The sequence below is a fragment of the Lepisosteus platostomus genome, chromosome 18 (assembly GCF_059453375.1).
Source record: "Lepisosteus platostomus isolate fLepPlt1 chromosome 18, fLepPlt1.hap1, whole genome shotgun sequence".
Classification (NCBI taxonomy): Eukaryota; Metazoa; Chordata; class Actinopteri; order Semionotiformes; family Lepisosteidae; genus Lepisosteus; species Lepisosteus platostomus.
In genome coordinates, this window is record NC_142628.1 from 8,995,446 (window position 1) to 9,018,766 (window position 23,321).

A 23,321-nucleotide genomic window follows, 5' to 3' on the forward strand; every position below is an offset into this window, starting at 1 on the left:
TTATTAGCGACAATCTAGATCTTCAGCAGGCTTCACTTCACTCCCCACTGTACAGATAGAGAAGGTTCAGTCGTCTGACACAGCTCAGACATAATATACACTGTTTTGAAGGCGAGAAAGATTCTGCTGTCCTGACACTTGAGTTCATCAAATAACTGGCGGACTTACCATGTCGAGAAAGATTAACAGATCTTCTCACTGAAGCTGCTCTTTCAAGGGTACAGGGTTGTAGCTCACCAGTGATGTAGAGATGGCGTACCTATGAAATAGAGAGTAAATATGCAATGCTGATCGATGTAGTCAGCACACTGCAATCAACAAAAAACAGAGCCTAGCAGAATATGTAAAATGGATTTGCACTTAATACCCAATTTACATTCACAGTTCTACCTTTTAATTAACAAGTTAAAAATTAATTAAAACTTTGCCATGGTTCTATAAAGCTTTTGGCAGTTCACATAAGATTGGTTATAAAGGAGAGGAGACAATACAGCCACTTATTGACTGAAGTACTGCCCTACAGTACTGTCTACATTAAATATCATCCCCAAGGTAGTTGCCCAGTCTTTGATTTTAGCTAAATGTTTTAAAATTTCATTGGTTGCTTCTATAGCATTAGCTAATCCTGTTTTTTGGTATTATCTGCAATAGTAGAATCTTTATTGATTAAAATTAGGAAGAGCAGTGCTCTCAGTTTAGATCCCCAATTAGATCCCCAATTCATTGCACTCTAATTTGAGCATTTATGCCTCACCTATACTCTCAATCTAAATACACACATTTGACTGAATGCAACTGTAATTGGAGAATTAATCTTTTACAAGGAAATTTATTTAAAGCCATCTAAATATCTAAATACACCATATAATATGCCCTGTGTGTACCCATTGTTCAATGTGCTCATACAATTTGGTCAGGTGAGACCTACCTTTTCTAAATCCATGCTAACTATTTCCATGGACACAATTTCCATATACTGTACGTGATCCTCTAGTGTGGTTCTAACAATTGTCTGTATGACCTTAAATGTGATAGTACTATGATTAGTTGCATTAGTACTATGAGTCTATGATTGATCTTGACCTTCAATTACCAGCCATATAGGGAGTACATGGGCTGTACACACACTTACACACAGCTACTGAGCTATATTTTGCAAGACTGGATTTCAGGGGAGCTAGGTAGGAGCTAGGTAGTGCCATGTGGAATACAGAAGTTCTCTCACTGACAACACTGCAGGCTCACTGGCACCAGGTAAACACCAGTCACCTTGGCCAGCCAAGGATACCCTGGTCAACAGGAGCCCACACAGCTGTGGTTGAGGGTTCCAGAGTTGATCATTTATTGTAGATTTAATCAAACATTTTTTTAAAAGAAGACAAAAAACTGACCTGGAGTGGCCTCACACAGTTAGAATTGAGGTTTGGGTATCGAGTTGCTGGATCGATGGTGTACTGCTCAAAATTTTTGGTGATGTTTTCTGGGGTTGTCTGGGGCAGCAATCTATAAACACTTTCTCTGAAAATGGATAAGAGTTTCAACTTATGAACGCAAACTATTCTAATCGTTCTGTTGCCTTAATGTGAGGGACATGCTTGTCCTCCTAGAATATTTTTTAAACCAAGACTCCTTCATCATGGAAGAATATACAACTTAGAAAATGTCTTAAAAGATGGGATTCTCTTTTGGTAACATCTTATTACAACAGTTTCTATCTGCACACACAAAAGCAACATAACACATACATTTAATAGAACTTACAATTTCTAAATCTGCATCTTTAAGTTTCAGCTGTATTCATATTGCAATTATGAATCAGCATGCCAGGATGGTTGTAGTTATTGGTGCTTACAGGCAATGGGTTACCGTTGCCTATCTCTATGAAACTTCTCAAGTGCTTGAAACCTGCATTCTTTAGAAAGACGGGCACAAGAGTGTTAACCTAACTCCTGAGGCCATGACCACAGCAAAACAAGAACTGAGACCAGCAATTCGACAGAATCAAAGAGACGTTTCCACAGCTACCTCTCGGCCAGCATCTCCAGTGGGGCTTTACCCTCTGCCCAGCTCTTCACCATCCATGCTGTGTCAAAGGCAGCCAAGAAACCGCGGGCACAACCAGTTCCCATGGGCCAGAAGGGCTGCAGAGACATTGCAATACACAGCTTTCCAGGTGCTCAGCAGAGCCTTTGAACTCAAAGGGAGCAAATGCAACTCTCAAGGACATAAATTAGTAAAAAGATAAAAGGTATCACAATTTGTTTTTGCAAACCAGAGCCAAGAAATGTGGGAAAAGTTTCTGTAGTACTGAAATCTGATCTCAACACAAGGGTAAAGCCAAAGAAAGAAAAAGGAGGAGCCACCTACATTGTTCAATAAGCAGCAGCAGATCTCAAGCATGAACGTAGCTTTTATATGACTACTGTACCTATAGCCCCTGTGATGGGCATACTACACTGTGTACAATATGCATTTAAATGCACTGTTTGCATCTGGTGAAAATTAAATTTATTCCTCGTTTTAGATCACACTAGAAAGCCACTAATGCACAGAAAGCTGAACTGACATTCACTTATCTTTACCAAAGTGATCAAAGTCCGATTTACTAATCCAGATTTTTCTACAGAGAGCTACACTGGAATCCATACAGTTACAGAGGAAACAAGCCAATATATACTATTTCATTGTCTTTCATGCCTCTGGGGTGCTCAAATAACTACACACCGACTTAAAAAAATAGATGTGAAAGGTACTTTTGCAGTTGAAAGGAAATGAAAAGGTCCCCTGCTCACCTCCAGCAAACTGTCCCCGACAAGAGCAACCAACAGCTGATGCCCAAACCTTTCCCTGACCAGGGCTGCGTTCTCAGAGGCATACATGCAGGTGAAGTCAAACATGGCCACATCAGGTTGGCCATAGTGATTTATTGCATAATCAAGGGATGGCAGCTGATAGTTTGTACCAAAGTCGGCTGCTTCACGAGCGTAGGAGAGCAGGGCCTCTTGGTTCACATTGTTGCTGCTGAGAAGCTTCTCCGTGTCAATGTAGTCCTGTTAAGGGAGAAAAAAAGCAACTAAATATACACTAGTCACTAATGGATGGTAACCAAGGTAACCAGGATTGAGGAGGCTGCTTCCTTATTTAAAGCTTCTGAATCTTTAATCTTTAATCAAGATCTATGGGACCAAGTTCAGAGCTTGGAATTCACTGAATGTTGGTCTTTAAGTACTGTAATATATACATCGTATTGTATACATTGTGGTTCAGTAGTATATTATTATTAAACATTAATTTATTAGGTGCTAAACCAACAGTCAAACTTTTTACTAAAAAGTAAAATATAGTAGGTAAATTAATGAAAAAATGTTTTTAGGAACACACATTATTAAGAAAAAAATAAAATTAACAGTTACTTATGAAGGTTACATTACAGAGTTGAAAAAAAGTTAAAAGTTTCTCACAGCTTATACAGCTCTTACAAATGTGGAAAGTCTGCAGCTGCGAAAAGTTTGAACCCCTGTTTCTCAAAATTATTTCAGTATGTACAATTCCCCAATGAAATAAGTTAGAAAAACAAAAACTACACTTCCAGAACAAGATCTGAAAACATTTCCCTAAAAAATAGAGTGCATTAAACCAGAAAAAAAAAGATTAATTATTCTACCACATTCTTTAAAATTAAAACGCAATGAGTCTTGTTATAGTTGTGTCAGTACTGTGTGAAGTAAACTGCTGTGGAAACATATTAAGACTTGTAGTGCTTGTCTGTAATCTGATCCCCTCAGGCGATGTTTATGACCCTGTTTTTATATCTTTGTTTGGACGTTTACAGTTTCCAGACAGTACTTGTCAAACTGGTATGTTGCCAGAGACGCACTCTTCTGTACCGAGCAGCAATCTCTAAACTGGTGTCTTATCATTGTCCTCCCCCTGCTTGCTTGTGCATACCATCAGTGGATTTTATATTATAGTATCTATAACTAAAAGTCAGCACCTTCTTCAAGCCCGTCATAGGCAAAAGTATTTTAAAAGGCTGGTAGCTTGCACTGATGAATCTGTAAACTGAGGGAGGAAAAATGAAGAAAACATGTCACATGGAGTTGTAATATTAACCAGAAACCACTTTAAATTATTTTTAATTTCAATCAAAAGTCACCTTATCTTGTCAAAGTTGCAGGATTAATATATCCTCTTTTTCCTATTTGTGATTGAATAAAGGCAGAAAAATCTTTAATGCTTAATAGTGTTCCTTGCCGTGCAGTGGGGAAATATGTGGGGAATTATGTGAGAAACCGAGGCAGCTGGTGTCCATGGGTTGCGCCTCACCGATGGAGGATTTCTGCATTGCATAGTGTCAACTACAGTATGTCACTATAGCCCCCTATGTCACAAAAACTGAAGGCAGAAGCTTCTAAAAACATTAAGACATGTCATGCAATTTGCTCAAGTAAAATGCAGGTTCCCTATGAGCTGCAATTAGTTATGGACTCCTTATTATAACCTTGAGATTGCGGTCTCAAAAGGAATGTCACATACTGTACTGTACTATATACACAGACGGGCATAAAGGAACCAAATTTCTCTAATAGTGAGCAAAGGAGCATGAAGGTAATTGCACTTTTCAAATTAATCTTCTTTAGACAAATAGTAGGCCTGTCTGGAGCAAACTGTCCACCAATGTATCTCCTAGGAACCATGAAGAAGATGAATTAGGGATCAGTCAGCTCCTTGAAAGCCAAATGGCCTGAATGGAGTTCTTGTAACCCTTCTGGATTTTTTTTTTATCTACTTGCATCAGTGATTGATTTAGCAAAGATGTATGATTTAAGAGAATCTGTGAAAGTTCCATAGGTGTGATAACTCTACATTCAAAGTGAAACTCAAACTTTTCAGTTGAACTCAAAAGCAATATGCAACATAAATCTAACACAGTGCTGCAGTCTTGGAATAAGCTCCTTACATGAATGATAACTTCTTTGTCCAGAAGACTTTGCTTCTTAGCAGTCATGACAAAATAATGAGTGTCATCCTTATAGTACACAATGTTCTCCAGGTCTACTCCTGAAAACAGAAGTGAAAAGATAAATTACTTCACTATACAAATAATTTGAGAGCACTGTCCACAACAGAGATAATGCAATTATTTGCAATGATTTATTTCCTTGGTGCAGCTACATTATGGCTACAGAATTGTTGTCATGATACAAGTGTATAATGTATTCCCAAATTGACCATTTTCACAGATCTGACTACTAGATTGAAAGTATTTCTTTGAAATAGCCTGGTGACAAAATTGTACAAGAATGAAAAGATGACAGAAAGAAAAAAAGTGAAAAGGCTCTGGAAATTAAGCTATCCTGATAAAAGCCTAGCAATCTTAAGTTTTTGTATTCAAATTCTTTTATATTATGTATTCTGGCATTAACCTTGCAATAAATCCAGCAATAGGTGTGCTTCTAGAACTTGCCGTTTGCTACTTATTTTTTCAAAAGGTTTATCACAATTAAGATATATTCACACGATTACCTTGGTTTGACCTCATGTATGCTGTTTCTTTAGTTTAAACATGCTCTCACTGTATTTTACTACACTCAATCATATGCAAATCATGATGTACAAAAATACATTTGGAAGAATTTATACTTGTATATTATAATCCCATGTAATAATAGCACGGCATTAAAAGTATGTAATGTGACCTCATATTAAAGGTCTGGTGAGTTACATAATGGTTTATGATTAAAATGACCACACAATGAAACAAATCTAATTTCCTCACGATTCCTGTTATACATCTTCTTCTGTGCTACTGTGAATGATATGCTTGCTCTGTGGTTTCATTAACTCAGGATTAGGGATCAGGCAATGGAAGAGAGAAATTCTGTACATTGGGAACCCTATCTGTGAAAGACATTGTGGGTTACACTGTGCAAAACTCCTAAATCCTCCTCTTAATGCATGCTTAAGAAATTGAAAATGCAAATTCCTGAATCTGAGAAATTTTCTAGACCTTCTCTCCCATCAAGAAAGGGTTGTGCATAACAATGATGTTTGCCAGTAAAACACCTTATGATAAAAGGCACCCAACTGTGACTTTCATACAAAAGGGAATTAATTTTAAAACTGGCCCATTCCTGGACAGTTAGCAACCCAATATCTTCCTCACTCAAGTTCTTTGTAATAATGTCTTCAACACCAAAAAAGGGAGTAGGCACCCACCTGTTTCTTCTTTGAGATCCTGAAAGAATTTCTGGTTAAAGATGAAAGCAACACCACTAATTTCTTCTACCTTCGCCTCCGCAGTCGTGTTTCTATTTATAAAGTTGGCAGTGATTGCTATAGCCAACTTGCCACGGAACTCCTTTCTTCTGAAACCTGAACAAAGCAAGCAAGATCATTACCTCCCCGCTGTGCAGTAGCGTACAGCACAGAACATTACAGCCACAAAAATCAGACAATTTGTCTTAAGCAAATGCAAGTTATTTTAAGTAGAAGTCTAGCCATTAATATCCCAGATTTTAAAACTAAATGAGCAACAGCAAAATGATTCTGTGCTTGGATGAAGCAAACTAATAAAATGTTTGTGATGTAATATAATAAGCACTAAGAGAAGATTGTGATTTTCCTATGTTTGACTTTTTAAATCTGAAGGACTCAGTCTTAGAGCCACTTAACAGTACCATGGGTCTTAAAAAGCAGAGGAATAACACCATGTGATCTTCCTATAAAGAAAAACTTTTGTAAAAAAAAGCTAAAATGTTATTTCGTCACCCAATTTCCATTTGAGATTTTGTTCCTGATAGAGACCTAAATGAAATGATTTATCCCAAATACATGCAGGCATCTGAAAAAGTGAAATGATGTTGACTATTTATTTCCACAACTGTATAAGTCAGAAAAAACAAAGGCTGGCATTTTCTAGCAGGGCTTTAAACACACTCTAATTAGGTCTTCTTAACCTCTCAACAGAATGCTTTTATAGAATTTCAGTTTGATCAAAGGTAAAACTGTTAAGTCTTCTTTGATCTCTAATATGCACTAGTTATACTTATATTCATCCTTCACTATCAAAGTAGCCCAAAATTGGGGTGTTATGAGTGTTCATCTATAAAATGAAAAATACGGAAGCACAATATAGCCAAAAGGTAAGAATGTCTAAGAAATACAAACACTAGGCAAGGAAAACCCATATGGCTTCAGGCAGTAGCATATACACTCAGACAGGGGCATGACAAAATTACTTGGGTCGGCTGTTAAAACTTGTATAAAAAGGAAACCAGTCTTGGCTGGAAGTATGTGTTAGTGATAATGTTCTAACAGGTAGTGCCCTGTTTTAATAAACCAGCTACCTGAAATCCATATCCCACTATGTCCGTACAGATAAGTGTACCAGAAATAATGGAATGGACTGTATACAAAAGGGAAAGACCATAATAAATATAGTCCAGAGATGTTCCACTGGACTCATCTCTGCTCCCATTTTATAGAGGCATTTTCCTAACACATCACTCTTTGAAAATCTGGAAATATTGCTTTTAAAATAACAGTTTGAGGTAGATTTAACTAACCTCAGACAAGTGGAAAAGAAGTTAAAATAAAGCCGGACAGAGAACTTTTTTTTGTCTTTTTTTAAATTATAGTCTAGCCAAACGTTTCATTATTTTTAGATGAGCGAAGCTCTCCTTTTTTGGAAGAAAGATTTTTTTATGGTAAGAGATTTCAGACATGAAACTCCCAGAAGCATGCATAAACTGTTGAACACGAGCCAGATGATTACATAGGTTCTGTGGTTTACTTTGTTTCTGTAGTTTGGCAGAACATGTATAAAGAGCAACCTAACATTAGTAGCAAAGGCAATGACATCATTGAACACAGCTCCTAAAAAATTGCATGTGAAAAGAGATTACAGAGGCTAGTATGAATTTATAGGTTCATAACTTTTTAATGTGTATTTGGAAAAAATTAGGCATTTAAAAAAATAATTAACACTAATGAGAAAACCAGGAACAGAAAACTAGAGAAACTAGTTATTTGCTGTTGTTAGATTTAGTGCATTTAGATTTAGTACAGCTGTCTTGCAATACTTTCCTGAGCAGCAACTGTCAGTTTTCAATTAATGCCCTGCTCTCCCTAAGCACGTGCTCAGTCTTTAACGCGTCTGAGTGAAAACAAGCCTTAATCTAGAGCTGTGGTTCATTATGGGCCACATGTTTCCAACCTTCCAGGGTGTTTCGGCGTCCGTCTGCCCCCACAATCACGTCAAAGTCAAAATCCGCCACAGGGTGATCGGCTGGTCGGATCTCTGCCCTCCATCCGGGGCCTGCGAGGCAGACGGAGGAACCACATGTTAACCTTGTCAAAAAACTCCCAGAAACCTTAGCAATTAATGTCTGTCACAGCTTTATCAGGACCAACAAAATGAACGTATCTCCCTAGTACAGTACATGATCACGAAGTCACAAAGTACTTCCTATTGGACTTTTTTTTTTAAACATAATCATGACACTTCTCAGTACTTGACATGTCAGTAACAGTTATGTCTTCATATCTGGCATGTAATGAGTGTATGCCCAATACTCACATGTGTCAGAAAAGCTGGTGTCACTTGTCAACACAATTGGAGAATCACTAGATTCTTCTAAAGGCTGAATCACTATTGTCAAACAAAGCAATTACCTTACTGAATGCAGCCCCAGTTTCTGTTCAGCTACAGTTTTCCATTACACTCTGGGGTAATAGTCTAAGCTTTTCTTCTTGATTAAAACTAAAAAGAGACTAAGCTGATAAATGAACTTTTCTAAAAAAAGCATTCTAATAAGGGTGTGCTGAACAGCTGCGTTTGCGGAGAATGGAAATGCAATGTTACTGAAAAGCAGTCTATGTTGAATGCATTATCCCGAAGGGAAAGCACGCAGCATCAGTGGCATAAAGGAAAATGTATGTCACTTCATTTCGGAAACACTATTTTTATCTCGCATCTGACTCGCATGCTGGCCAGTTACACAGAGGAAGCATCGAGAAATGCAGTCCAGAATCTAATCAACAAATCCAATTGGAAAAAAAGATCCTACAAAGAAGAAGTTTAACAGTAAAACTTCGCTCTATGCATCCTCAGTGCCAAATTATGTGTGTAAATTGACACGTGCAGTTACATTCTTGGTGTCTGGGCCTTTGAGGAAATGCAGGGCTATGGAAAAAATCCCTCTGGATTAGTTTGTAAATAAAAGACTTATGAAGTTTCCCCACCTTGTTCATCCCCAAATTAATTCTGATTTTAAAACAAAGCCACCCACTTCGGGGAAAGAACATCTGTTACACAGCCAAGGAATGACATCAGTAATTCGGAACTAATAATTTGGAACTAAGCATGTAACAATTATTTCACAAATGGTAATTGATTTTCTTTACTGCGGAATTTCACAGAGCTTTTCGCTTAAGTAGACTAGGCCATTCTTATTAGCGAGGCAATACTGTTTATCCTGGTTGTCCGGGATGTATTTATATGTGTGGAGGCTCATAGTTCTGCAGCTTGTAGCTTTGACTTGCTGGACTTAATGCTTCAGTGACATGAGGCGGTACACAAAACGAACAGCAGAGCCAACACTGTTATTCTTTATACAGCCCCCTTGCACTGAATGGAATAAATAGAGCATAGAGGTGAAGAAAACATGATGAAAACACACAGTAAAAGAGTGCCCAGGCGGCCTTATTCTCTTATTCTAGAAAATCAATGATAAAGATGGTTGCGAACTTAACAACTATTGAAATGCTCTTCTGAACTAAAAAAACAACAGACAACAGAATGCATTAAACAGCATATGCAAACAGTAAGTGCAGAACTACTCATTATGTGCTGTTCTCCCTTGAATGGCTAAAGACACCCCTGGAAACAGTCCAGGTAAAGACTGACCAGGTGTTTCTGAGACAGAGAGGTTAATTTAACTTCTGTTCCCATCTGTCGTCAGATAGCGCCTTAATGAAAAACTCTGGTTTTCTAATCTGTGCTAATAATAATTTTGGGCCACAGAGATGCTAAGCTGCGTTGATGAGCGTTGATCCTAGCTTGGATCTGATCCCACGTAAGAAAGACCTCAAAGACCTCAGACCAGGTGAGTGACCCACCTGCAGCTGCTTGCTTGCTTATTTCTGACTTCCCCCTCCACCCAAAGTGATATATCAGCTGTTCATGTTCTCTCTGTATCCTAAAAACGATGCTGCGGTTATATTTTTGTTTTTTCTATTTAGACTGTGAGCATTGAATTCATGAACTTCACCCAGATGAAAATCACTAAAAGAGAAAAGGCTAGTGTTGATGCAGTGTGAACTGTAAATACTTGACTGTCCACTTACAGTGTCACTAAAAGAGCAGTTAAAAAGAGACGCTTACCTTCATTTTCCTGTTCTTCAGGAGGTTCCAAGAGCTTCACAAACTCCACATTCACATGGATCTCCACTGCCAGAAGCAAGGCTACTTTAAGCAGCATGAGCTGAAGCTGTCTAATACCTGTGCAATGACATTTCAGATACTAATGTTTAGCACTTACTGTATATATACACGGCATGATTATTGCTTATACATACAACATATGTGCAGTTGCAGACATTAACATTGATGCTCTGTACTTTAATTGAGTAGATTCACTATAACATTTACATTTCAATGGATGTGATGAACAATTTTAATGAAATGCAGAAGATTTATGACAAAATATGATTTAACAATATTTCATATAATGAATCAGTCAACCTTTTTTTCTGATTCAAGGCTCCAATGGCAAAACAGAAAAGAATAACAAAACGAATACTTGTTTTATGTTTTCTAAGAGTACACATACAAGCACGTGGCCTTTAGACTTGACAGGTCTCAGGGAAATATTTCCAATAGAAGCACAGACAGATCTGCTTTGATTCTCGGCTTCTCCTACATGAAAAGCCTTACCCCGACGTATTATTCAAAGCTTTGATAGAAGAGATGATACCAATGAATAGTCAAAACAGACCTTTCACAGAAAATTCTGATTGCATATGGTCATAACTGTAATAACTATATGTAATTAAATTGATTTTGTGGCCAGCAACAGGTTTAACAGCACATTTTCATGTGTTAAACAGTAGGTTTTACTATAAACATTTATTTTAGACTTTCACTGACATTTCTTTATAGAGCTTATCTATAACACCGTTAGGAGTTAAACCATCTGGCACATAACTCATTCTGCAGCTCTTTTCCAAGATTACTGACTTCATTGAACTGCGCTCAGTTTTAAAATACTGCCAAGCAATATATCTTTTTGTGACTGCAATATTACAAATGAATATAGATATCAGAGTGAAATACCATTTTACCAACAAAACATATATAACTGCATGTTGAGAATTGTATGTTTAACAATTTACAATTCTCACATTTAAGCAATGTCCGCTCTTCAGTGGAAGAGATTTTTCCACCACAAAAACACATCTCTTCTTCAGTCTAAATGAAGGATCAGCTAGAGATAATAACAGTGTAAGAGTAAGGAAAAGAAAAAAGAAATTCCACCCGCTGTCCCACTTACTGATATGGTCTATGGCTCCCGCACAGAACTTCCCATAGAACTTCTTAGCACCCAGTCCTCGCAGGTCATGGATGGTGTAAGGCCAGAGGTGAAGCACATTGTTTCTAGAGAAGGTGTCTCTCTTCTCTATCACCACCACTTTAGCCCCGAGTAAGGCCAGCTCTATAGCTGTCCTTAGACCACAGGGTCCCCCTCCAATAATGAGACACTGCAGGAAGCAAAATGAGAAAACTTCGTGGTAAGCAATTGTTACAGCAGCCCCGAAACAGCAGTTCATAAAATGGAAAAACAAATTAAAAATGGTCACCATGAATTTGACAATCTTTCTATATTAGGGCGGTGTTAAAAAAAAAATGCAGAACCTTCTGCAAGGAAAGCAAACAGTGTTACAATGAAATTCACATAAAATAATAGGGGTCAAAGCTGCTGAAATGAAAACAAAAAAATACATTTCTTTCAAAATACATATGCAATAAACAACCCTGAATCCAGAATGTTAAAGATTTATTGTGCTATTTATCATTAAGTACTAATACTTTTGTGAAGTGACAGTGAACAATTCCATGGTGTCACATCTAATTTGTTAGGGACAGAATGGATAGTGCCACAACACGTCTGCTTTTCTTCAGAAGTAACTTGTTCCTATTATTCTATCCACTGTCGCCTAAGGATCTAACCTAAAAAAACATGTTGGCAATATGTACATTTAGTTTTTATTAGTATATTCCAAAAAATAACTGATTAAACAAAGAAATACATTCTGTAATTGCACGACGTTACAGAATCATTTAAGCAAAGAAGAACAATATGTAGGATTCAGCGAATCTACGAGACAGATATGCAGAATTCTTCATCTCAAGATTACGATGTAAAAAGTCCTTAATTGTTACAAACTCTCTCTTTGTGCATAATGTTTCATGCTAAATGACAAAACATGTGATTACATCATAATCTTAACCAATAATTACAGCACTGCAAGATCAAGGCATTTTGACATCTATGTCACAAAAATATGCTTTGATTCACTTTCTCAGTTTACAGGTCAGTCTGAAAATGTATTAGCTGGGTATGACCTCATCCTGAAGGATGCTGACTGAGAGGTTGGTGGTGTTATTAACAAGGTTTTCAAAAGCATTATCTCATCAGCTAACTACGCTTGAGTCACTTTGTAACAGTACTGTTCAGATGGTGAATAGCTGTTTGAGATCTATTATACTGCTGTTCAAGTCATTGTTATAAAGGTTACACAGTATAAGGGTCTAAAGGTTTAAGCATTGAATGCATAAAAAGTATGATTCACATTCTATTAGGAAACAACTTGTGATGTGCTGAAAAGGTAAGGTGCTTAAATATTACCACACATTATTCTAGGAGTTAAATTTATTGTTTTTACAATCTGGCAGTATTTAAGTAGTTTGGTCAAATTCTAATCAACGTGACAAGACAAAATTTAAAGGGATAATGAACTAAACATTTTAATGTTTGGCATTAACTTTGCTGGTTGAGGAAATGACAGCCTCAATCTTATGGCACAACCTTGACTTTGCCCCCCAAAAAGGAAGCCTTTCTTGATTGACAGAGCTATCGGTGCATGACTTTAAGTTTGATTGACTTGGTTGGGAAATGCAAGGATTCAGGGAAACACTGATTGAAGAATGTGTGCCATTGTGTGGAGTGAATGAGAAACACTGCAGGAGATTAAACAAGTCAGCAAAAAAATAAAATTAAGATCACTTATTTTTGGAATTCTGCGATGGGCTGTAGAAGATGTTGTGCCAACCAGGAAAGAGTAGCCTGAGGTTATCTGCACCGAGATGGAAGCAGAGTAAGAAACCGTAGCGACTGAGAACTTGCTGATGTTTGTTGGTGAGCTGGAGGACTGCCAGACCGAGGAAAGGGTGGAGAGTAATAAGAATAAAGAGAATGTAATTGAGCTTGGTGGACTGAATATCAATGCTATGACATGCTCCGTTTGCAGTGACTGAATGAATAAAGACAGATTCCAGGCAGAACCCCCAAACAAGAAGAAAAAGCAGCTAAAGCAATGTTCTTAAAGTAATGGTGCCGAGGAAAATGTGTCTGTGAGTAGAAACTTGTGGGGGGGCTAGGGGGGAATCGAGGGCCAACATGGCACCAGTTGGACACCAGTGGAGGGGGGTAAGAGGGTAGGTGGTCTGTCACCATATCTTACGGGCTTGACTGGCTTGGGCTCAGTTTCTGGGGTGATTAAGGATCCCAAGCCCAGTGAAGACTGATGCAAATGTGCCCCTTTGGCAAACTGAGGGTTTTTGCAAGTTTTTTTGTTCTTTAAAGATCCAAATTCAGTTTTTAAGGACTTCAACACCTTTTGCAACACCCAATGCTCTCCTGAATGCACTGTTTTCTGTTTAGCTCAAGTAGTCAGAACTGGGCAACTGTGAAATTAATTATTTTAAAGACGTAATGCGCAATAATTCCACAAAAAGCACAGGCCTCTAATTCGATATGATTGTTTATGTAAAACACGTCACTTATTAAATTTAGAATGAAGCACACAACTTGTTAATTTATTGTGTACAACATGTATATAACCATTTAAGGACAATCAAGAAGAAAATGTCTTGCTTTTTAAATCTATTAAGTTTTTTTTTATTTGGCACAGACTTAACATTAAAAGCTAAACATTTTTCAAATAATTATTGATTACTATCTGCGTACCTTTTATAAACATACACATCACGCAAAGAAATACAGTATATATATATACTACTCCCTATTTGTTATAGAAAGGCGATAACATTTTTCCCTCCTTGTTTGATCCATGATGACTTTCTTCTTCAAGGGGTCAAGCAACTGGAGTTAAGAACTGGAGCAACCAGTGACTGCGCTGGGTCACACTTCCTGTCACAATGTGTGTCAGAAGATAATGAAAGGGTACTCATGGGTGCTGGGGATCTTGCAGACCATTTTGAAAATATCCTTGATGCATCATATTTTCTGAACTAGAACAAAAGTGCCTCAAAAACAGTTTCCCAGGCTACAGCCAAGGCTCTTCTCATGATGTTTGTTTAGACTTACGGAAGCCCTCTGTCACTAAGGTACAGTACGTGTGAGTAAGAGCATTTCAGACTGTTTCTTCATTGCTGTTTACAGAGCTGCCTCCAGTGGGTAGAGAAGGCAGACCTTAAAAGGCTTGGTACAGCTGTGCTGGCAATAAAGTAAAGTAATGCTTTAGTCTCTTTTTTTTTTAATTTGAGGACAGGTCAGCCAAGGACAGCAAAACAACAAATCGTCGTGCAAAACTGAACAACATTCAACTGCATCAGTTCCTCAGGTACTTCTCCTGGCTATGGCTGTGTTTTGTCAGGTCTCGCTCAAGCCCTTTCAATCACTCCGCTGTGTCCTGCATTTCTTTTTGTAGCCAGTCCTTATTCCAAAAACAATCAACAGCGTTTTCCGCGAGGTTATGAAAACATTCCTCCTCCTTATCTGGCGAGGTGTGAAATCGGAGCACAGGAAAACATTTAACATTTGCTTCTATTTTAAAGCAATGAATGTAGGCAAAAAACTGATGAACATACTATGTTTTATAATGTTTTATAATTCTAGACAGATCTAGATTACTATTGAACTTACATTAAATACAAGCAATCATTGACACTGTATTAATAAAATTAACAAGCTGATAAACTCTTAAAAGTTGCACTTAACTTTACAGGATAGGATGAATTAATTTAAAAGTGTTTGGAGCTTCTTTCTTTATAGTCTACTATCATAAGAGCGTTGATTCCTTACATATCAGGAAATATTTACTTCAACACTTATCTGGGTTTTTTATCTTTAATAAAACAGACAACTATCAACCTCATCATTTCTAAGTGTTGGTGATGGGTATAGTTATTACATTTTCAGATTATTATTTTATGTTTTTTTTTCTTATGTAGCTGTTCAAAATAAAAAAGACTAAATAAGCAATCTACTGTACAGTATAACTAGCAGTAAAGCTGTAGTACATTTTTGCGTTTTGTTCATTCTTTCTTCATAAAAGCCTCAGTACAGGGCATGTGTGCGATCTGTGGATGATGCAGGTTTAGTCACATAATGAGTAAGATCACTTCCACTTCCTTCCTATGGGTAGGATAGCTGCCAGCCTGGCTGCTCAGGAAACAGGCCCACTACCTCCATCAATCACGACACCAGAACTGTCGAAGTCCTTCAGCTACAATCATTTCACAGCCACTGCAAGAAGAGTCACAGCTACAGGCCTTTGGATACACCAGCCCCTTTATGTAGACAGCAGGACAATGTCCTGGCAAATAACAGTGGACTATTTAAATCATTCCACTTTAAAATTGCTAAAGCTTAAATGGATGGAATGGAATTAAAAGCAAATACGAAGATTACTTGAATGTGAAGGATTCACATTTTGATTCTTCACAGCAAAGAGGCATCATTGAGTAGGCTGAGGCATTGCAATATCTTTAGCAGTTATTTTTGTATTGATTTTGGTGGGGGGGGGGAGTCTGTGATAATTACTTAAATGTGCACATCAAAACAATTTCTTTTTTGCACGCTTTGAATGTTCAACATAATTAAATCGATGGAAAACATAAATAGCTTTTGATCCATTTTAATGCAACTACATTCTTCATTAATTTCTAAAAAGAACTCCAAGGGACACTTGTTATGAAGAGCAGTGAGGTGGACAAGGACGCATTGGTACTCTATTAAGCAAAAGAGCTCCTAGTGCACACTAGAGCACTCTACTAGAGCACAAAATTCATTAAAAAAGAAAGGCTGAACTGCAAGTGAAAAGAAAAGAAGGGAAAGAGTTCTTTGACACTAGTTCTAAGACTTTATACTAGGCAGGATGTACTGAATTTCTGCCACGTCTTCTTTTCCTATAGACAAATACTGAGGCTAATTAGAACACAGAGTTAAAGTCTGCCTCTGTTGGTCAATATAATTATCCTGAAAACATATAGGGCTGCTTGTCAATATACATTACTTCGGTCAGCAACTGCCAATTATAAAAGTGAATGATAACATGCTATTCCCAGACTTAAATGTAGGACTTCTAGGATTCCGTGTGTATTCATGAAGTAAACAGCGATAAAAGTAATGGAGAGCAAAGATCCTTAACGCAAACTTATGCTAATGATTTCAGAAAATGCCATGCTGAAATATGTGGAAAATAAAATAATTTTCAAAAGATTATATTTTCTGACACAGGAATGCTACATTAAAAATAAAAAAATATAACAATATGAGATAATGACAGAGAAACTTATTCAGTTTGCAAGTACATACCATAAATTGCAGGATATATAATAGAAATTAAATCTCCATGAATTTTAGAACATTGAGTCTTGGCTCACAAGATTGCAGCTTCTTTGATGTGCTTTTATTACCAGAAACTAAAAACATTTTAATTATTAATACTTTACAACAGACATTTACTTATATATTTCTGAGCTACTCAGATGTGGTATGCAGGGTCAAGCATACATCCAGAGAGAGGAAATTAAATTATGGCGTTACGCCAATAGTCTGAGCCTGTACATTTTTTAGAAGCCATAGTCTATTTTTAATGTAAACATATAACTTGCAAAAAACATAAAACATCCTTTCACATCAGTAAACCTATGGTACAATTAAACCATATGCTAGTTTGGCCCCCTGTAGAATAACTAAGTTTATGGCCATCATTTTCTTAAAATGTATTCAAAATTATTATCTCCCTTTTCTTTATATATCCTTCTCCTATATGATCTGTCTGTAAGTGGCTAGTACAAAACACCAGGTAAATATCAAAGAGCTTGGAAGACAACTTTGAAAACATCTGTCCTTTGCTCCAAGAAGCAAAGCAGAATCTTTAGTCACAGATCCAAGTTCAATTCTGAGTCAGCACCAAGTCCAAATACTTTCTCCTGGACTGTATGTCAGCACCACACTAAACATGTATATCCTTTTAACTGCGTCTCTGTCCATCTAAATCCACCCTTTTCCTCATTTGAGATCTTGAGGTCATTTAAACAGAATGTAAACTAAGTCTGAAGATTTTTACATAAATGGTAAAATTATTTAAAAGAGCAATCATACAATTTTTTTTACGAAAACTTGGCCACTTGCCAGCCTTTTCTGTGCTTTCAATTTCTGTTAGATCAATAGGTCAACATGGAAAGATTCGAATCCAGCCAGGGATGTTCAACAAGTATTTATGGTATTGTATACCATTTATTAAGGAAATAGTTCAACTAAAATAACTGACAGGAACCATTAGTGAATTACTTGTGAATAACAAAGTAATTGTAATGAAGTAATATTTATTCTAGATCACTATTAACAATTTGCAGCATGGCATCACACCATTCTAAATAAAGCAAAATCTGTACTTTTTATTAGCATAACATTTTATTGAATAATTAAAATGAACACTGAATCACAAATATAAATTCATAATATATTTGTGAATTCTATGAAATGACAAAAACCTTTTAGATGAAACCTAATATTTATTACAATTACTATAATTGTGTTTGCATTAAAAATACATTTAATTCCTTATTTTGCTATCTTTTAAAAACATGTTAAGACTTACGGAATGTTAAAAACGTTTACTGACAAGTCTGACAGAAAAGGCATTACAACAACAAATAAAAACACAAGAATTGCATCAAATTAAATAGGCACTAAGAATTTTGACCCATTTATTATGTATATTATGTGTTATGAACATATTTTAACATACTCTAAAATATGAAGCACCAACAGAGAGAAAGAAAATTAGACATAAAAAATCAAAATAAGAAGGTTTTCAATAACTAAAGTAATTATTGTTTGCATGATTCACATGAAAAACGTTGAACAGATATTTTTATAATGCACAACAATAAATATACTAAGACCAGTAAAGACTGCCTTGTATTTCTCTTTTTAGAGTGATTTTTATTACCGTTTTAATGATGCATTTAGACCTGAGCTTAAGCAACATTTCTTTGTGAAAGGAAAAAGCATGATCACAAGGATCATGTAACATTGATATCATAAGAGTAAGAGCTCTTATGACGAACATTATGAAGGCTTGGCTACCTCTTGCTTTGCAAATGTAATCTTCTGCCTATAACTCTATATCTTCTTGAGATTGCAAAATTACTTGTGACTAATGGTATCAGCAAAATGACTCCAGCTGCATGAAGCCAGCCTTCCTCTTGAGTATTTGTCTGAACTATAAATGTGATTCATCAGTATGTCACTGAAAGAGCATCTTGATTATTCTGGCAAACTAGCAATAACTAGGGTAGAAAATGGGAATATAAACCAGGAGCTCTTCTGTTACTTTCAGCCTGCAATTTCAGCAAAACATCACAAGTGCTGCAGTTAGCAAAAACATCCTTTATACCACACACGGCGCAACGTGTCTGTTAAGACACCCTTGGCAGGACTGCCATTAATTCCTATCCAGCCTTTGACCATTTAATCCATAACCTCTTTAACGCTAGAAATTTTTTTTACATAGGAAATTGCAAACCAAGTGGGAGTCCTTAAGAGTGATGGCATCCTTATTCAAACAAAATCTGCAAAAGATGACCTTATGGGGGAAAAAAAAAGTTGTCGAGCTGAATTTACCTACTGTCTTTAAATACCCAAACTCAGCAGGGAAGGTATAGATTTTCCAGTCAGCTATTTGAATGCACGAGCAAGTCATTTACCTGAATTTACATTCAAAGACAAACACTGCCAATGAGATCGACGCACGAGGGCTGGGAATTCAACAACGACAAAACCCTGTGGAGTCAAACACTTTAAACTTCAAGTCCTGCTAGAGGTTAAAGCATCTTATGACTCGAGTGGAATAATATTAATCCAATATTTAGAGGCCAATCATTAACTAACAAAAGGAAATGTTAACTTTAAAATAAATTAAGCCACAAAATTAAGACTTGACAAAATGAGTACAACATTAGTCCCCTGGAACCTTTTCCAGCCACATGCCTTTATGCCATTGGAACAAATTGCTGCTGCCAATATTACTAATACTAATATTATAATACAATAATTACTAATACTTCATCCCAAAGGAACCCATCTTGTGTTTATCTCATATAAGAGGGGACACACTTCATCCACGTCTGGGTGAAGCATGGCTGCCATTATGCAGCATTAGCTATATAACTTGGAAGATCCAAATGAATGCTCCATGCATAGGATGGCACCCTCTACAAAGCAATGTCTGTGGTTACCATACTGGAGAATTGGTTTGAAGGGCAGAGTACCACCTGCTGGTCCAGCTCCATTTAGATCAGAATCCATGGGTTTAAACCAAAAAAAGAGGTCCTCCATCCCAAAATTAAACAGACCAACCAAGTCTAGCTTTGGAGATTTGACACAGTCAGGCTACAGAGTGGTGTTGCTATGCTGGTATTGACACACCCCCATCACAGTTACTGTGACTATGATCCTTCCTGTACTCCAAGTCATAATGCCCACAAGCGAAGAGGCATTTTGAAAAAAAAAAGCCTCAGAGAAAGAATTTTATTATCGTGAGTTAAATATTCAAGAAGATAATAGATTACTCACCTTTGTACCTGTACAGGCATTTCCTTTTTTGTATTCTTTATGACTTGCTCTCTTGTCAAGTTTATTCCACAGGGCTTTGGCCTTCCAGGTGGTAACCTTGGACTTGAGTTTCGCATAGAAGCTTTTAAAGTCCAGAGGATCAAGTTCAAGTTGGCGGCAGAGGATGTTAAAGGCCTGGATGGTGCCTTTGCCTGTGGAGGCCTGGACAAAGTTCTCAAACAGCTGGCCAGCCTGGGTGTTCTTCTCATCATCGTTTTCACCCATGTTTTCCCCAGATCACTCGGCAACAAAGGTTCGCCCTCTCTCCAGCTGTTCAGCAGCTACATGGACTGCTGGACGTCTTCAAGCATTTTCTCCCTAAACTGGTTAAAAGAAAGCTCACTGAGTCTGATGTCATCTCTGCGAGAATATTATCATGAAATTCTTAACAGATGGCTAATAAAGCTAAACATAAAAAAACTGGGATGAAATGATTATACTGATTGTTTTGTATAGAGAGTAGTTCAGATGACTTCTTCATATTAATCCCCATCAGAGACGGCAAGCCCATAATCACTTCAAGTCAATTGGTCTGTCAAGTTTTCATCATGAATAAGATTAAATACTACTCTGTAGTAGTCATTATCCTAAATCAAAAACTAATGCTGATGACTTCAACGTTGGAAAAATGTCTTGTACCTTGAAGAAATGATTAAAATCCTAATGCTCAGTACTTATTCTTTAATCAAAACGCTTAGAGATGCAATAGCTGAGAGGAGGTTACTGGATTTCAATGTTCTGTACATGACTGCGCATTTTCAAACTCATTGGCATGCTTTTTAGCAAGGCCTCAAAATAGACTCCTAGCTACATATGTTTCAAGAGTGAATCACATTCTTTGGATTTGAAGACATGCACTGCATAACAGGGAAATGATACTGTGGAGAGCACAGCCATGTGCATAAACAGCAGACAAAACCTTTCAGAAATGTAAAAAATACCACGTTCAAAGTTAAATTCAAGAGCAACATCTTTATTCTTATTCCCACACCTGAACCCTCTACCCCGATCATTCATTTGTTAAATGCAAACATTTTCAAAAACACTTTATTAAGTATTAAGTTAAAAGGCCACCATTAACACATAAAGCCACATTAATTTTTTTTTGTATCCATTCTTTATCAGAAATAAATGTATAATTTTATATTAAATATTATTTTGATAGTAATATATTTTAATAATAATAATAATATACTAGCACAAATCTCTAGTGGTGGATTTTACACATTCTCTGTAATGTAATGTATAATAAAATACTGTTTCATTCTGAAGAACACACAGTGAGTCACTCTTCACTTTCAAGGCAAACAAACATTCAGCATATAAACCAAGCTGTTGTTAAAAAGGATATCTCTTAATCTTTCTCTGCAATAGGATGGTTTAAATTAAAAGCTTACTTGATGTCTGTTTTATAAAGAAAGAACCCCTTGGACTGGCTCCATGTCTGTAATTGTTTCATTGTCCTGTCCCTGACAGACGAACCTAGAGCGCAATCATTTCTGACTGATGCCTCAAAGTGCTGCCTGTTTTGTGCTTCAGAACTAATGACCTGCATTCACCTGACTGAGCAACAATGCAAACTGTCTTATTTGGGCAAGGAAAGCAGAAACAAAAAAAAATGTTTGTTTTGTGGATTTGACTGCAGACCTTAATCCTCAAAATTCATTCCAAAAATGCATTTCTCTAGAACCATGCTAGTTTCCACAATCTAATGAGAACATTCCGCTACCCCTGGAAATATTAATTAAAATCCATGTTTATATTAATATCATACATTAAAACACAACCCTTCGCACAATCCTTAAACAAGCTATTTTTATCTCTACGCTAAATTAACTAAACTTGTACCTAGTCTAGAAGACCATATATTTTTGTCAAATGTAATATATTTATAATACCAATTTATTCTTCTGAAATCACCACTATTTGGATGAAGATTAACGAGATACAGAATGCCTGAAGGTATTAAAGTCGACTTCTCTGTGCTCAGTCTTTCCACTAAGACCCATATGAGCATTCTAAATTGGGAATATTGTTTCCATGAGATCTGAAACAGGAGCTCTTGGATATTCGAATCATTCATTATGGATGTACAGATGCATGCAATATGAACAAGTGTGAAAGCTGGACTGGCTTGCTTAACTTGCTTTCCTAGATGTACATAAACAGAACTCACATTTATAGGCCTTTAGAGATATCAGTTCACTCATCTCTAATTGAGCTTGGCAGTGTTTCGTATCTTCTCATCTTCCATCAAACAGCAACCACTGACAGATTGATACCAGAAATTTATGTGAAAAGATCTCTGGACAAGGGACTGACAGTGAGCAGTTTATGTTGAAAGGAAAACAAAAAAGCAACAGCATAAATGAGTTAGGTGACTAGTGATGTAAAACGTATTTAACATGGAAGCAGGAAAAAAACAAATGTAATTTTGTCAAAAAATAAATACACTTAGGACACTGAAAAAAATAACTTTGGTTTTCACTGCTATATATAAACACAACATTTGAGCACTGGGAATTTCAAGATTTTTACAGGAAGAGCCTGACAGCATATCTAAGAAACAATCAGCACTATTAGTAGAAACCAAACCCATCATGTTGGAATGCTGTAAGATTATGTTTTTAGCTCAGAAACAAGTGTTATTAGGGGAAAAGAATAAAACAGTCTTCTTTTTCTTTGCAACCTCACCACCTGAAGAGAAATAGATACTAAACCACCGACAGCTCCTTGTCGAGAGATGGATCTGTGTTCAGCTCACTTTTCATGTTTTGTTGTGATTGCAGAAGTATCACTTTAGGGAACTCAAAACACATTAAACCAACAGCTACTATAAACCCAGAAATGAGTCAACAGTAGAAGTGCATAATGTCAAAGTAGTATTCCACTACATATATAGGATTTTTGAACAAGTGCAAAAAACTGCAATTGGTTTTATTTCACTCAGATATTCCCAACATTACCTCAGACCTTTATGTATGCTGAAAAGGGCAGAAAAATCATAAAAAGACCTATGGACAATGCAGCCGCTTGAGGAAACAGAATCAACTGAATAACGGTGCAGAAAAATAATCAGACCACAGATGAATATTGCAAGAGGAGAAATATTCATTTCTTTATCAGCGCTTCTTGAGCTCCTGAGCATATCCTTTGTTTGCTCACTGA

At 36.7% G+C, this 23,321-nt stretch overlaps 1 protein-coding gene across 15 annotated transcripts in view; it reads right to left on the minus strand.

Moving 5' to 3' along the window:
* LOC148645602 (F-actin-monooxygenase mical2b-like) overlaps window positions 1-23,321 on the minus strand; it is a 79,954-nt gene that overhangs the window by 47,028 nt on the left and 9,605 nt on the right. For 12 of the 15 annotated variants that reach the window (XR_015928185.1, XM_088611588.1, XM_088611582.1 and 9 more), the window contains 10 exons: window positions 20,115-20,476; window positions 11,556-11,763; window positions 10,388-10,504; window positions 8,219-8,320; window positions 6,220-6,375; window positions 4,961-5,061; window positions 2,793-3,050; window positions 2,026-2,141; window positions 1,392-1,518; window positions 169-259 (listed from right to left, as the gene is read on the minus strand). Coding sequence is in view for 14 of the 15 variants with exons in the window: in XM_088611588.1 (XP_088467714.1) it covers window positions 169-259; window positions 1,392-1,518; window positions 2,026-2,141; window positions 2,793-3,050; window positions 4,961-5,061; window positions 6,220-6,375; window positions 8,219-8,320; window positions 10,388-10,504; window positions 11,556-11,763; window positions 20,115-20,378 (1,540 nt within the window). In the remaining variant the exon portion in view is untranslated. The remainder of the gene's footprint in view (window positions 1-168; window positions 260-1,391; window positions 1,519-2,025; window positions 2,142-2,792; window positions 3,051-4,960; window positions 5,062-6,219; window positions 6,376-8,218; window positions 8,321-10,387; window positions 10,505-11,555; window positions 11,764-20,114; window positions 20,477-23,321) is intronic. The other 3 variants (XM_088611575.1, XM_088611577.1, XM_088611579.1) reach the window with 1 other exon arrangement.